General features: G+C 48.5%; 1 protein-coding gene and 1 long non-coding RNA gene across 4 annotated transcripts in view; one reads left to right on the top strand and one right to left on the bottom strand.

Annotated features, from left to right (window-relative positions):
- The window catches only part of Tarbp1 (TAR (HIV-1) RNA binding protein 1), a 50,302-nt gene extending 45,680 nt beyond the window's left edge, over positions 1–4,622 (bottom strand). For all 3 annotated transcript variants that reach the window (XM_013122372.3, XM_005064696.4, XM_013122383.3), the window contains exon 1: positions 3,774–4,622. In XM_013122372.3, coding sequence (XP_012977826.1) covers positions 3,774–4,584 — 811 coding nt within the window. In that variant the 5' untranslated portion in view covers positions 4,585–4,622. The remainder of the gene's footprint in view (positions 1–3,773) is intronic.
- On the top strand, positions 4,480–9,790 carry LOC121143466. Its single transcript, XR_005880648.1, has 4 exons — positions 4,480–4,629; positions 7,526–7,683; positions 9,259–9,317; positions 9,639–9,790. It is a non-coding gene; the product is annotated as an uncharacterized LOC121143466 (long non-coding RNA).
- The last annotated feature ends 5,662 nt before the right edge of the window (positions 9,791–15,452 follow it).

Below are 15,452 nucleotides of genomic sequence, written 5' to 3'. Positions count from 1 at the left end.
CAATCAAAGACACTTTGATTTCTTGAACCTCCTGTCTCTGCTGGGATGGCAGCCATGTGCCACCATTCCTAAGCCTTGTTTCGTTTGTGTGTTGCTTTGTTTTCTTTTTTTTAATATTTTATTTATTTATTATGTATACAATCTTCTGCCTGCATGCCAGCAGAGGGCATCAGAGCTCATTCAAGGTGGTTATGAGCCACCATGTGGTTGCTGGGAATTGAACTCAGGACCTCTGGAAGAACAGTCAATACTCTTAACCACTGAGCCATCTCTCCAGCCCAGTTGCTTTGTTTTCTTAAGATTACTGTTGTGGAATTCTGGGTAAGAATGACAAGTTTGCACAAACTCTACTTTCTTCCCCAAGATTTGAACAGCAAAGGCAAATCCCCAAAAAAAAAAAAAAAAAAAAAAACCTGAAACAACAAAATAACCCAGAAACATACAAAGCAATAAAATTTACAATGTGAAAATCTGAGCTGACTTTGGAAGGAAATGAATAAGGTTTAGTTGACACAGGGAAAGCCAAGAAACAATTTGATTTGCCTTAAACCCACCCCACACCCAGCTTTCTGTGGGTGGTGCCACTCCTGGGCAGGTGGTCCCAGACTACATAAGAAGGCAGGCTAGAGAACAAGCCAATAAGTAGCACTCCCCCATGGTCTCCACTTCAGGTCTCTGCTCTGACTTCCCTTGGTGAGTTTCTTCAAGAAGAGAAGAGGGAAGAGAAAGCAAGGGAGGAATCACCACCGACATAACTCAGGAAAAACTTTCCAGAATCAAAGGACAGTGATTTCCAGGCTGTCCAAGTACACCAAGTGTGCTGCACATGGATGAAAGAGGAGATTCCAGGATGCCTGGGTCCTGAACTCTAGGAACGTCCACAGAGAAGTTGCAGGATCCAGAATCATCTCCAGCTTCTTAAAATACAGCTGGATGGACAGATGCCTTTAAAATTTGGATGGAAAGGAGCCTTGTTAGCGTGGTAGGTAGTGTGTCAGTCTCATAAGATTTGTATATAAATGTATCCCCCAGCTGGAAGTCCAGCTGATCAAACCACCAGTCAAGCTGTAAGGTCAAAATGAAGGTGTTCAGATGGTCTCCACTCTGCTGTGGAAGCAAGAAGCTGAAAAGGAAATGATGGATAACCACAAACCCCTCAATGTTTAGGGACCATCAGAGAGCACAATTCCAAAGTACAGAAAGTGTCCCCAAAAGAAAGGACATACAAGCTGCACCCCACATTTGGTGGCGCATGGGGGAAGGGATGGGAAAAGGAGTTCTTAAAACATGGCACTTTGAGGAAGCAATTAAAAGCTAGCTCTGAGTTGTCAGGGTGAACAGGTTAGAATCCCTGGGACCCCCTAAGAAGTCACCAGCTCTTTTGTTGGCTTTCTGAGGACACAGGCAGGTCACAGACCCTGGAGGGTCTACAAACCTGTCTTAGTCTGAGGGGCAGAAGGACTTGCCCCTGCCCGTGTGCTACAGGACACTCACTGGTGAGCAACTCCCCACCCCTGGCTATCTCTGGAAGCCACCTCCAAAAGGGGCCAAAGAAGATGCTCTTGTCCCTACCTGATACCAAGCAAAGGCTAGCTACCTCTGGAAAGAGACAGAAAACCTCTTCTGAAGCTGCACCAACAGACCATTAGGAGTCTGCAGCCTGGCAAAGGCAAAAAACCAACTAACTCCTGCTGGATCCACCCCTGAGACAAAGCTGGTGTGGGCTTCAGAAGGGGAGGTGGTAAGAAGACAGGAGGTCAGAGGAGGGGGATGGTCAGAAGGGGGAGATGGTCAGAAGGGGGAATGGTCAGAAGGGGGGATGGTCAGAAGGGGATATGGTCAGAGGAGGGGGATGGTCAGAAGGGGGTATGGTCAGAGGAGGGGGATGGTCAGAGAAGGGGGATGGTCAGAAGGGGGGATGGTCAGAAGGGGGATGGTCAGAAGAGGGGATGGTCACAAGGGGGATGGTCAGAGAAGGGGGATGGTCAGAGGGGGATGGTCAGAAGGGGGATGGTCAGAAGAGGGGATGGTCAGAGGAGGGGGATGGTCAGAGAAGGGGATGGTCAGAGGGGGATGGTCAGAAGGGGGATGGTCAGAAGAGGGGATGGTCAGAGGAGGGGGATGGTCAGAGGAGGGGGATGGTCAGAAGGGGGGATGGTCAGAGGAGGGGGATGGTCAGATAAAGGGGGATAGTCAGATGAGGGGGGATGGTCAGAAGGGGAATGCCAGAAGGGGAGTGGTTAGAAGGGGGACATGACAGTAGAAAAGGGAGGGGATGAGTGTCTGTGCTCTCCATCCACAGTGAGTGTGACAGACACCCAGAGCACTTGGCTGTTCCAAGCCTTTCTCTGGGGACAAGACAGAAGCTACATGTCCCAAGAGAGGACACAGAGCTAGCAGGGAAAACTTCAGCCCCAAAGCACAGACCGGCAGGTCTAGGATGCCACTGGAGAGGCAGCCATCAGAATCAACAAGCACCAACTGTCAAGCTCAGCAGCCAAGGGCTCTCCAGACTTCACGCCATGCACAAGGCGACCAGAGTCTCACCAGAACTGAATATGGGAGTGTGATGAAGTCGAGCATCAGCAACTCAAAGTCGGCTCAACCCATACCAGATCACTCAACTCAAAACCATATGCTATGAACCTAACAGAAGTTAAAGTCCCATCACTAGGCAGAAATATTTACTAAGTCTCTACTCATTATAAGAGACAACTCCACAACCCAAGATAAAACAGAAAGTGAAGCCAAAGACTCAGTCACCCAGCTGATGGACATGTGAAGAACGTCAAAGGACATAACAGGAAAGGTAAACAGCATGGAAGACCGGCTGGGGACATGCCAAAAGGTGGGAAGGATTTGCTTTGTTTTTAAAGTCCAAATGGGGCTCAGCGGGTGAAGACACTTGCTGCCAAGCCTGTGACTTCCCACAAGGGTGCCACAGCACACACACACACACACACACGATAAGTATAATAAAAAGTTCAAATGGAAATGACAACACATCAGACATAAAAGGAGCACCCATGTAGAAAGCCAGTCATTGTGGCATGTGCTTGTAATGCTAACTGGGGAGGCAGAGGCAGGAGAATGGGGGAATAAAAGAACAGGATCCCTGGTCAGCCAGTCTAGCTAAATCCTGAGTTCCTGATGCAGAAACCCTGGCTCAAAAAATAAAATGGAGAGCGATCAAGGGAAACACCTTCTGCTGACTTCAGGCCTATACACAGTCCAACTCGTGCGCGCACGCGCGCGCGCGCACACACACACAAACCCCACTCCTACAATTCCCAAAGGAATGTCAAGAGAATACTTAATTCTGTACCTCAAGTTTCAAACACTAACTTGGGACACTGCACCTCGCTTTCAGACTGATACAGATGTCGACCCTTCCTTTTTCTATGATAGGCTAGTTCTTACAGATCATGCTACAGAATGTGCAGTATCACACCCTACCCTGGATCCACTGTTCCCAAAGCACAGGCAGATACCAGTGTAGGGGTGTCACATGAAGGTTCCAAATCCTCTGAAGAGCTGGTTTGGGGAAGCAGTGTGGAGCTGGGGCAAAGAAACAAGCAGGTACCAGGCTGGAGAGATGTTCAGTGGCTAACAGCACTTCATGCTCTTCTAGAGGCCTGGGGTTTGTTTCCCAGCACAAATAAAAAGTTCACAATCGCCAGCTCAAGATGATACGATGCCCTCCCAGGCACCTACACGCACGTGGTACACACACATAAATGAATCATTTTAGAAAGGGAGAGAAAAGTGGGTACCCATTGTGTCCTGGGGACTACAGGAACAGTCCATCGCCAGCTCTGCAGACACCTGCACAGCCCTCTGCAGCAGGTAGCGCGCACGCTTGCGCGTGAGCGCGTCTTGCGCGCGGCCCAGCCCCGCCTGTACGATTCTCCAGAAGCTGCCTCGGAGGCGCGTGTCGAGATCCGCATGGCGCGCACGAACTGACAGCAGCTTCTCAGCCAGCGCGCTCAGTACCAGCAGCTCTGGCCCAGTGCGACCCTCAGCTCCGGGTCCCAAGGAGCCCAACGTGTCCCAAGCCTCCCGCAGCGCCGGTTCTGCACTCTGGGCCAGCGCAGGCAGCAGGCGCGCGCCCACCGCTGGCGGCGCGTCCCCGGCCAGCGCCAGCTCCACGGACGTGCGCGCCAGACGACGCAGCAGGGGGGCATCCTCGAGGGCGCGCAGACACGGCGCCACGGCTGCCAGAAGCTCCACGGCCGGCACGGCCGGCAGCTCGCGCAGGGCGTCCTCAGCCAGAGCAACCGCCAGTTCGGGCCCCGCCAGGCGCGCACATGAGCGCAGCGCCGCGCTCGCCGCTCGGAGCACGCGCCGTCCCGCAGGCCCTCCTTCGGGGGACGCGTTCAGTAAAGGCACCAGGTGGCCCTTGGCCACCTCGTGCGCGGCCTCGGCTAGTACGCCGGCGCCCACGTCGCGTTCCTCCAGCTGCTGCAGCACCAGACGCAGAGTCTCCGCCCGCTCCGCAGTCGCCTCTCCGCCACACAGTGCCCCCAGCAGTGCGCAGGGCTCTCGGCTCTGCGCCAGAAGCGCATCCGCCAACACCCGCTCCATTGCGCGGGGAGCTGATCCTGTGCGCGTGCGCCGGCCACTCTAAGCGTGAGTGCGCGTGCGCAGCAAGAGGTTCCCACCCACACACACCCTGCCGAACTTAGGACCGCCTAAAGTTCCTTCCACTTTGATGGGGTCCTGGAGCCCTAGGGTGTGGTGTCTCTTGCCACTCTGTCCCTTACAGTTTTTTAGAAAAAAGAGTTGCTGCAGACGTTCACTGTATTATTACACCAGGTTTGGAGATTACTGACTGGAAAGAGGCTTGGGGTCGAAATTAGCTAGCAGGCACTAAATTCATGTAGATGCCCATAGCAGTCCCCCAGGTGGCTGCTTTTAAAGAGAAGCGTGTTAAGAACTACCACACAGAACCTAACACAGTGGATCCGAAATGCACTCTGGATTTACGTGTTGACAATAAGACATGAGGGAGATGGCCTGTAGGGTGAAGTGCTTACTGTGTAAGCATTAGCATCCGTCGGGATCCCCACGGAGGGGTAACTGCCATCCCGCATGGTGGAGACAGAAAGATCCCTGGAGTCTCGGATCAGTCAGTTCCAGGTTCAGCGAGAGAACCTGTCTCTTAGGAACTAGGTGGAAAGTAGGACGTGGTGACACACACCTTTAATCCCAGTCCTGGGGAGGATGCGTCAGAAGGATCACTTCTAGTTCAAGGCCAGCCTGGTCTACATTGTGAGTTCCAGGACTACAAAAAGAGACCTTGTCTCAAAAACAAATGAACTCAAGGTAGAGGGTGAAAGAGGAAGACGTCACATATCAACCCCTAGCTACACACACACACACACACACACACACACACACACACACACACACACACGGTGAGCAGCACCCACCTCACATGCTAATACAAGCATATACTCTACTAGTCATGAAGTCAGGTTGTACATGACTGTATAAAGTGCCAGAAGTCTGAGACAGGAGAACCACCCATTCAAAGCCTGCCTGGACTACATAATGAGATCAAGGTCAATCTGGGCAATACAGTGAGACTCTGTCTCCAAAATGTAAGAGGGCTGGGGTAGCAGGTACATGGGAGAAATTTTTCCTAGCATGTATGAGGTCCTGGGTTCAAACTGGGGGGTATGAGGGTAATGTGAATAAAGTAAGAATGACTTGGGGTGCAGGCATCAGAGGCCTCACACTTAACAGAATAGGTTACAGCTCAAAGCAAGGTCTCCACAGCACTCTAAGCCCAGGGCCCTAGTTCAAGAATACAGATTGATCCTCCCTCACAATGCTGGCTGCTGGTTCCTGTGAGCAAACTCAAAATCAGAATTCCCTGTAGTTTATATTTCTGACAGTTTCCACTGCTAGATTCGGACTCAGACAAAGGAGACCTCATCTTGACCTGCACATTGCTGGTCTTACTCCTCACTGAATCCCAGGTTTAACTGAATGAGTGTCACGGATCCTACTTGACCGGAATGAGTGGCATGGATTCTCCTTGACTTATTCTGCCCCTTAGTCGATGAGGGCGGCAGCCCCACCTTCAAACAGCTTGACATAAAATAACATGGATATACTTTTAAAGTTAACTGTTATTGCAAATGAAAGATTTCTCCCATGTTTCAGTCGTTCCATTTGCCTTTGGCAAAACACATAAAAGATTTCCATTTTAAACCCACTTAGACTGTTGGTTTAAAAAAACTTTTGGTTAGTTCATGGAAAGTGATTATTAGCATCATTTCTTTCAACATAAATGAATATCAAGCATAAAAAGTTAAAGGTTATGAGCAGACACTTAATAAAATGACATGCATTTGCAAAGGTGTCTGACATTTTTAATCAGGAGAGAAATGCACATTAAATCCCCTTGGAGACAGACACCCTTCCATGCTCCTGAGAAAGATTCCAGGCACCAAGTGAGGGCTGGCAAGATGGCACAGGGGGTAAAGGTGCTTGCTGCCAACACAGACAGCCTGAGTAGGATCCCACATGGTGGAAGAAGAAAACTGACTCTTGCAAGTTGTTTTCTGACCTCTATGCTAGGACATTGTGGCGTGCAGTCCTGTGCACACACACTCAAATAAATAAACACAATAAAGCATTTAGCTGGGTGGTGTTGGTGCACACCTTTAATCCCAGCATTCAGGAGGCAGAGGCAGGCAAATCTCTGTGTGTTCAAGGCCAGCCTGATCCATAGAGTGAGTTCCAGGACAACCAGGGTGGTTACACAGAGAAACCCTGTCTCAGAAATAAATGCATAAATAAACAAACAGTATTTTTAAAACACCAAATGACAAGGGCCAAGGATGTAGAACTAGAATGCTTTTGCATTACTGACAGGCAGGGAAATGTTAGGATTGCTTTGAAACACTGTTTCCTATAAAGATACAGTACACCTACCTTATGATGTAGCCAGCACAAGTCCTCATGCCCTACCCTCTCCACCTCCCCACCCCAGGTATTTGATTTAAATAATCTCTAGACTAAAAAGTCTTTGTAGGAAGCTGCTTTTTGCAACATTAGTCACTGCAGCTAACACCTTGTAACAAGCTAAACACCCATCAGCAGACACTGGATGCACAAATAGCCTCTGAGAGATAAGGCCATGGGGCAAGTACAGACAGCTGATAACTCTGAAGCAAAGTGAGTGAATCTCGGCTCTCCAACAGTGTTTACAGCCTGAGGATTCCAGTTGCTGACATTCAACCATCAGCACAGCGCTTGTTGGGGTAGAGATTGAGGATTGCTGCAGCCCATGGAGAATGCAGATGGTCTAGGACCAGGTGACAGGGAAGTTTCTAGGGCAATGTTTTCAGTGGATTCAGGAGTTGGTTATACAATCTAACATTTGTCAAAATGCCTTGAACCCTTGAGGCCTCTGCATTTCATTCTGCGCAAATTTTATCTTGGTTTTTTAAAAATGACTTCTACAAAAGAAAAAAGTAAGTTGGCCTGTGTGTTTGATCTCTTTTACCTACAGACAAGCCCAGTGAAGAGCATGACTTCAGGCTGGTCAGGAGCTGATGAAGGCAGCCAGTTTGCTATGATAATCAGACCCCATTCACAGCTCCACTCCTGCCCCAGCTTCCAAGACCTTCAATGTCTCCTCTGCAGGAGTCTTCTGAGTCACCAAGTGATGTAATTGCTAAGTGACCTTTTCTATCCTTACCTAACTCTAGTCTCTAGTGCCCCATCGCGCGAGCGCGCGCGCGCGCGTGTGTGTGTGTGTGTGTGTGTGTGTGTGTGTGTGTGTGTGTGTGGGTGTGTGTGTGTGTGTATGTGTATACATTGCTCGAATGCATGCTTGCATATATACACATAGAGGTCAACCTCAAATGCTGTTCTTCAGGCCCTGTCCGTCTTGATTTTTTGAGACAGGGTATCTTACTAGTCTGGAGCTTGCCAAGAAGGCTAGGGAGCCCCAGGAGTCTGATTATCTCCACATCCTGAGAGCTGGGATTACACCTTAAAACTGGTAGCCTCTTTTTAAATTATTGTGCGCACACACACATATATATATATATATATGTTTGCACAAATATATAAATACAACCCACTGGTTGTATGTATGCATGTGGTTTGCATGTATGCGGTTTCAGGGATGACCACTTTATATTGGATAGCCAATTTGGGGGCTAATGCCCAGGAGAAGCTAATTCTCCCTCTCTCCACAGTCATTGGTTGCTGTAGTTCTTTGTCTAGAAGTGAGATCACCGCCTCTGCCAGTCCTGTCTTTCTTAAGCCGCTGTCTTCCTCTGGTGTTCCTCCTCTGCCTTCCCTATCCATTTGTTTTCTCTGATTCCCCAGCTCCAGCAGAGTCCTCCTTTCTTTCTGCCCATGTTTTCAGCGTGCCATCTGCTGCCGGGCTCTGTTTGTTCATTCTGTATATTTCTTTTTAATAACTTTGTTAAAACCATAGTCTTGGGGCTGGGTAGTTCAGTTGGTAGAGTGCTTGTCTGGAATGCATGAATCCCAGGGTTAATTCCCCAGCATCACATAAACCAGAGTGGTGGTGCATGCCTGTAATCCCTGAACTTAGGGGCGGTGTCAGTAGAGGCCAGAGGATCAGGAGTTCCAAGTTGTTGTCCTTTGCTGCATACTGAATTTGAGGTCAGTCTGTCTCAAAAACCAAACTATAGATTTTATTGACCTCCATTCGAATGATAATGATGAGCAGTGTGTTTCCCAAGCATTCTCTCCCGGAGGAGCACGCCAGAGTGTCCATCCAGCTGTCGATAAGACCAATATTAGACTACACTCAGGGCGTCATTCTCTCCCCTTAGTGTTGTCCCTCCCGCTGCCAATCCTCTATCATTATTGCTTTCCGCCTGTTTGGACATGAAGTTTCCCTGCAAAGCTCAGATGTTGAAGGTGTGGTCCCCGGTGACTGGACTGAGAGGATTCTGTTCTAGTGAGTGGATGAAGCTGTTGATGAATTCACAATCAGATGGCATTGTTGTGAGGTGGCACCAGCTTTGTCAGCTTGGAGAAAGTGCGTCACTGGTGGTGTGTGTCTTGACTCCTCTCTCTCTCTCCTCTCTTCCTCTTCTCTCCCTCCCCTCTCTCCTCTCTCTCCTCTCTCTCCTCTCCTCTCCTCCTCTCCTCTCCCTCTCCTGTCTCCTCTCTCCTCTCTCTCCTCTCTCTCTCTGAAATGAACACAATTTCTCATTTCTTCATCATACCTTTCCACCATAATATTCTGTCTCACCACAGACCCAGAAATAATAGAGCCAACTGAGCATGGATCCAAACCTCTGAAACTATGAGCCAAAGTAAGTCCTTTCTCTTCCTACTTTAAGTTTGTACCACAGGTATTTTGCTGCAGCAATGAAATGACCTATTAACATGCTATCCATGACTTCCCAGGAAGTTTCTACCTTCCTTCCCAAATTGCCCATCAAAACTCTGCAAGACAGCAGACTTCTCACCCTCCAGTAATGTCTCCAACTTAGCCATCTAACCTTGTCAATCTGTCTTAGCTCTTACCATCTGTCCTCCACTGGTACCCTGAGCAACTTCACCCTCCCTTTTCTTACTGACTTAAAAGCAATAGCTGCCTACCTGACTTAAACCCTTCCTACTTCTCAACCCAGCTGCTTCTGATGAAAAGGATGCTGGTGTTCCACAGCATGGATTATGTTGGTCTGAGTGGCACATGGAACTAGAATCCCATTGGAAAAATGACTTTTAAATCTGGGGTGAGTTTGTGTTCTGGAATACATGGCAGTTGCATAAATAAAAAACAAGATCCGAAAGAAAACTCTATCAGTATTTATCCTGGCATCCAAATGGACTTTGTGAGCCCATACCACATGGAGGGATGCTCTCTCAGCCTGGACACATGGGGGAGGACCTAACCCTTGCCCAGGGACAATATGACAGACTTTGGAGATTCCCCATGAAGGGCCTCACCCTCCCTGGAGAGTGGAGTTGGGATTGGGGGAGGGAGGCAGGGGAGAAGGGGAGTGAGGGGGATCTGGGATTGACATGTGAAGCAAGCTTGTTTCTAATTTGAATTAAAAAACAGGTATAAATAATAATTTTTTAAAAATCTATCTAGAAGCTGGAGTTTCACTGGCCAGAAGGTGGTGCTGTTGCCAATGCCAAGTCCTGTCCCAGTTTTCTACCTTAATGCTCAGTCACAATTTGAAAGATTGACAATAACAATCACACCGTAAGTCTGCAGCTGGAGGCTTCTCTGCTTGTTTCTAGAGAATAAGAAGGGTGGACTGCTTAGAAAACTGGGATTGGTGCTGCCAGGCCTCCCCAGAAAGTCACAATTGCACTCTGAGCAAAGGTGCTCAGTGCTGCAGAGGACTGCATTTGCTCTCCTGGGCACCACTGCATATTGGCACCTGCCACCTGCTGACGATGCACACACACACACACACACACACACACACACGCGCGCGCGCGCGCGCGCACGCATGCAGTACAAGGTCTATCTCCCTCTTAAATACACAACAGCTCCCAAACTTCAGTACTATAAATTCCATTTACTAGATGCCATCAAATAAAGAGAAAGAAGTCTTTGGCCAAGAAGCTCGGCTTAAAAACACTGGGTTTTTCAACTGGTCATCTACTCCTTTTAACCATGGACAGTTCTCTTTTCAAATCCAATGCTGCTCTCATCAGCTAATAACTGCTTCGCTTTGTCCTACTTGTGTCTCTTCCCCTTGCCTCTCTCATTCTCCTCCTCCTCCTCCTTCTCTTCTCCCACCGTACCACCTTCTGTGACAGGGTTCCATGCAGCTCAGGCTGTACTCAAACTCACTATGTAGCCAAGGATGCCTTTCAACTTCTGATCCTGCTGCCTCCAGCTCCTGGTGTCTGGGATCACAGGTGTGCACCCCCACACCACATTTGGAGATGGATGGCGCTCCCAAAGAATCAGTGAAACCCATTTGTCAAACCTCTTTTGTTAAACAGGGCCACTTCGAGATTTAACTTTCCTATATGAGACAGTCAATCAAGATGAATACATTCTGCATCTCTCCATGGCCCTGTTCCTGTGCATCTGAGCTGGACACATAGGCAGCTCCACCCCAAAACCCCACCCCTGTCTTCTTCCCCTGTGCCAGCATCTGTCCAGTCTCAGGGAAAAGATAGGCACCTTCGTGAATAGTCAGGGACTGGGAGAGAAGTCAGTTGCCCTTGGTTCAAGACAGGGGAGGAAGTGCCCTAGTCTTTGCAGTTCCAAGAGGTGATTCAGCAGCACCACCTAAAGGCTAACTTGGAAATGACCTCTTCCCCTTGAGCCTGATGAATAAAGACCACAGGACTGGAGAGAGGACTCAGTTCCCATCTCACCATGAACATAAAAAAAATTAGATATGCCATTGCCCACCTGAAACCCTATTGCTCCAGGAGAGGGGACAGGTGGATCAGTAGGGTTTGCTGGCTGCCAGCCTAACTCCAGGTTCAGTGAGATATCATCTCAAGGGAATAAGATGGAGAGGGACAGAGCAGGTCACCTGACACCCTCTTCTGGCCTCTGTGCCTATGCATGCACATATACCTACACACATGCGCATACAACAAACACACATAAGCCACACAAATGTGCGTTTGCACACAGAAATAGTGGCGACTACTCTCCCTCCAGCCTCTCCAGTATACTAAAGCTCTACCACCTGAGCAGGTCTAGGGCAACCAGCAAGGTCCAACATCTTTTCCATTGAGAGACCTGCACAGCAGAGTCTCCCGTCTTGGGTGGATTGGAAGTGGGAGTGAGTGAAGGCTTTAAGTGGCAGAAACAGGAGGAGAATCATGATCACCCATCTAGATCCTTTTGCAAGGAAGAGCAACGTGCCTGGGGGAAATAGGAAAGTACATGCACACTTGATCTTGTTTGCTCTCAGGGTGAAAGCCAGCAAGCTGCATGAACACTCTGTGGGCAATTTGCTTTTATGCCTTGAGCAGACAGTGTGGGAAATGTTAATATCCCTGTGAAGGAACAGGGCCAGGCTGGTTAGCACCTGCGCAAAGCTCTCAAAAAAATGAGGGGCCCATCAGGAGGACCTGGGGCTGTTTTATGTAGGACTTACTGGTGCTTACAGCCTCACCACCTTCCTGCAGCACTGTCTGGGGTCTTAGCACTTCTCAGACTCACAAGGGGATGGAAATGGTATGGACATCCAGAAAGACAGGTAATGTGAGGCTTGCTCACTTGCAGTAGGGATTTGAATAAGAACGGCCCCCATAAATTAATATTTGTATGCTTAGGGAGTGGCATTGGGAGGTGTGATCTTGTTGGAGGAAGTTTGCCACTGGGGTGGGCTTTGAGGCTTCAGATGCTCAAGCCAGGCCTAGTGTCTCTTCTCGCTGGCTGTTGATGCAGATGTAGAACTCTCGGCTCCTTCTCCAGCAACATGTCTGCCTGCATGCCACCAGGCTCCCCACCATGATGATAATTGACTAAACCTCAGAACTGTAAACCAGCCAAATTAAATGTTTTCCTTTATAAGAGTTGCCGTGGTCATGGTTGTTAGTATTCAGCCATCTTTTTTTTTTTTAACCTTTTTGCAATAGACTTTATTTTTGTATTAGTGTCTCTGGCTTTACATAAGTATGGTATTTTCCTATCTTTTTTTATTTTAAATAGCTTGTTTTACATGTCAATCCCAGTTCCCTCTCCCTCCCCTCCTCCCGCACTCCCCCCCATCCCCCCCATCCTCCCACCCTATTGCCAATTCCTTCCGCATAGGGGATATCTAGAGTCTATCATTTCACTCAGGGTAGGGTCCAGGCACTTCCCTAAGAGTCCAGACAGAGAGAGCAACCCTCTTTGTGTTATGGACACACGATGTCTGTTATTCGAGGGATAAACACTGATCCACTGCTCAGGACCCCATAGGTAGCCCAGGCCTCCTCATTGACTCTCACATTCAGGGGGTCTGGATCGGTCCCATGCTGGCCTCCCAGCTGTCGGTCTGGAGTCCAAGAGCTCTCCCCTGTTCGGATCAGCTGTCTCTGCTGGTTTTGCCAGCCCATTCTTTGCCAATTTGCTCATCGCTCCTCTCTCTCTGTCGCTGGGTTCCTTGGGTTCTGTTCAGTATTTAACTGTGGGTGTTTACCTGGAAGCAACCTAGATGCCCCTCAACTGAAGAGTGGATAGAGAAAATGTGGTACATTTACACAATGGAGTGCTACTCAGCAGAAAAAAACAATGGAATCTTGAAATTCGCAGGGAAATGGATAGCACTGGAAGAAACCATCCTGAGTGAGGTAACCCAGTCACAAAAAGACAAACATGGCATGTACAAACTCATATATGGATTTTAGACATGGATCAGGAGAATGCCAGTCTGCACTTCCACTGACAGAGAGTCTGGGAAACAGGAAAGAACCTAAAAGATATGCATGGTACCCAAGAGAAGAGAAATGAGGCAAGATCCTCTGAACAGATGGGGAACACGGTGAGGGGGAGGGGGGAGGGGGACCTTGGAAATAGAGAGGGGGAGAAGTGGAATTGAGAGTAGGTCGTGGAGGAACAGGAAGGTTGACTGGGGGGGGTAGGGTAGGGGGAAGAGAGAATCATAGGTTAGAAGACAGATCAGGCACCATTGTGACTTCTAGTGATCTAAACGGATGACACCAATTGGCAAGCTAAGCAATAGTGTTGAGTCCACCTCGAATGCCCATTCCTGATAGTGAACTTGATGTCTATAATCATCCTGGAGCCTTCATCCAGTGACTGATGGAAGCAGAGGTATTCAGCCATCTTTACTGGCCTGTCCTTGGGGTTCTGACAGGATACACCCTCAGCTGCAACCACCCGTGCACATTCACTATGTTCCCTTTTAAAAGGGTCCTGCCCACCTCCCATCTCTCTCTCTTTCTTTCTCTCCACTTCTCTGCCTGTCTCTCCGTCTGTCTGTTTCTCTTTCTCTCTGCTTCTCTGCCTGTCTCTTTGTCTCTGTGTGTGTCCCTCTGTTTCTCTCTGCCTCTGTCTCTCTCTGTCTCTCTGTCTCTGTCTCTGTCTCTGTCTCTCTCTCTCTGTCTCTCTCTCTCTCTCTCTCTCTCTCTCTCTCTCTCTCTCTCTCTCTGCCTCTCTCTCTTCTGCTGCTCCTGTCTCCAGAGGCTGGACTCCTCTCTCCCCTCCCCCTCTTCCCAATCCCCTTTCCCCTAATAAAAATCCTTTCCACATAAGCTCTGTTGCATGTCATCTTTCTCTCTTATGTTTCTCTTAAAAAGTACAACAATGGTGTCTCTTCACAGCAATAGAAATCCTAAGACACCTATCAAGTGTCTTGGACCTGTGACATGCTAGACGCTGTGTTGGGGCAGCTGCTGTCCTGACACTGTCTTCTGCAAGTCTCCTATTGAACCCACAGATTACGATAGCCTGTCTGACTTACAGACAACAGGAACCCTGACTTACAGACAACAGGAACCCATTCCTCATCATCCTAAGTCAAAGCAGAAACAACCCCTTTGGAGTCTGGAGAGATGACTCAGTTGGTAAAGTCAGCCTTGCATACCTGGTAGTCTACAGGCTAATGGAGAAGCCTGTTTTCAAAAAACAATATTGAGGCTGGAGAGATGGCTCAATCAGTAAAGCATCGTGTGTGTGTGTGTGTGTGTGTGTGTGTGAGTGTGTGTGTGCGCGTGTGAGTGTGTGTGTGTGAGTGCGTGTGTGTGTGTGTGTGTGTGTGCATGCATGTAGTATTATAGAGCCATCAAGAAGAATGAAATCATGTCATTTGCCAGAAAATGGGTGGAGCTAGATCATATTGGGATGTGAAATAAGCCACATGGGGAATCTAGAAAGACATAGAGAGAAATAAAAGGCAGGAAAGTAGACTGTGGGCTGTTAAGGGGAAGCAAAGAAATTGGAGGAGCTGAATAAATGAGGGTATTAATGGATGAATGTGACCAAGTCACATCTAAATGCTTAGGAATATCACAACCAAACCCAATTAATCTATGCTATGAGTCTTGGTCAGTGTTCTATTGCTGTGAAGAGACACCATGACAACTGCAACTCCTATAAAAGAAAGCATGTAATTGGAGCTTGCTCACAGTTTCAGAGGGTTAGTTCATTATCAGCATGGTGGGACACATAGCAACATGCAGGCAGATGTGGTGATGGAGAAGCAGCTGAAAGTTCTACATCTGGATCTACAGGCAGCAGGAAGAGGCACTGGTCCTGGCTTGGGCTTTTAAAATCACAAAGCCCATCCCCAGTGACACAGTTCCTCCAACGAGGCCATACCTTTTAATTAGTTCAAATAGTGCCACTCGCTGATGACCAAGCACTCAAATATGGGAGCTATGCTTAGTCAAACCACCACACTACGCTAATAACAAAGTTAATTAAGTAAGGGTGGACAGAGTGGCATATGCCTATAATCCCGGAATTTGGGAGAATTCAACAGGAAGATCTTGAGTACAAGGTCAACCTT

This window comes from Mesocricetus auratus, unplaced genomic scaffold (assembly GCF_017639785.1).
Source record: "Mesocricetus auratus isolate SY011 unplaced genomic scaffold, BCM_Maur_2.0 Super-Scaffold_100013, whole genome shotgun sequence".
In the NCBI taxonomy this organism is placed as follows: domain Eukaryota; kingdom Metazoa; phylum Chordata; class Mammalia; order Rodentia; family Cricetidae; genus Mesocricetus; species Mesocricetus auratus.
The sequence above is the reverse complement of the archived record's forward strand: the minus strand, read 5'-3'. Positions and strand labels throughout refer to the sequence as shown.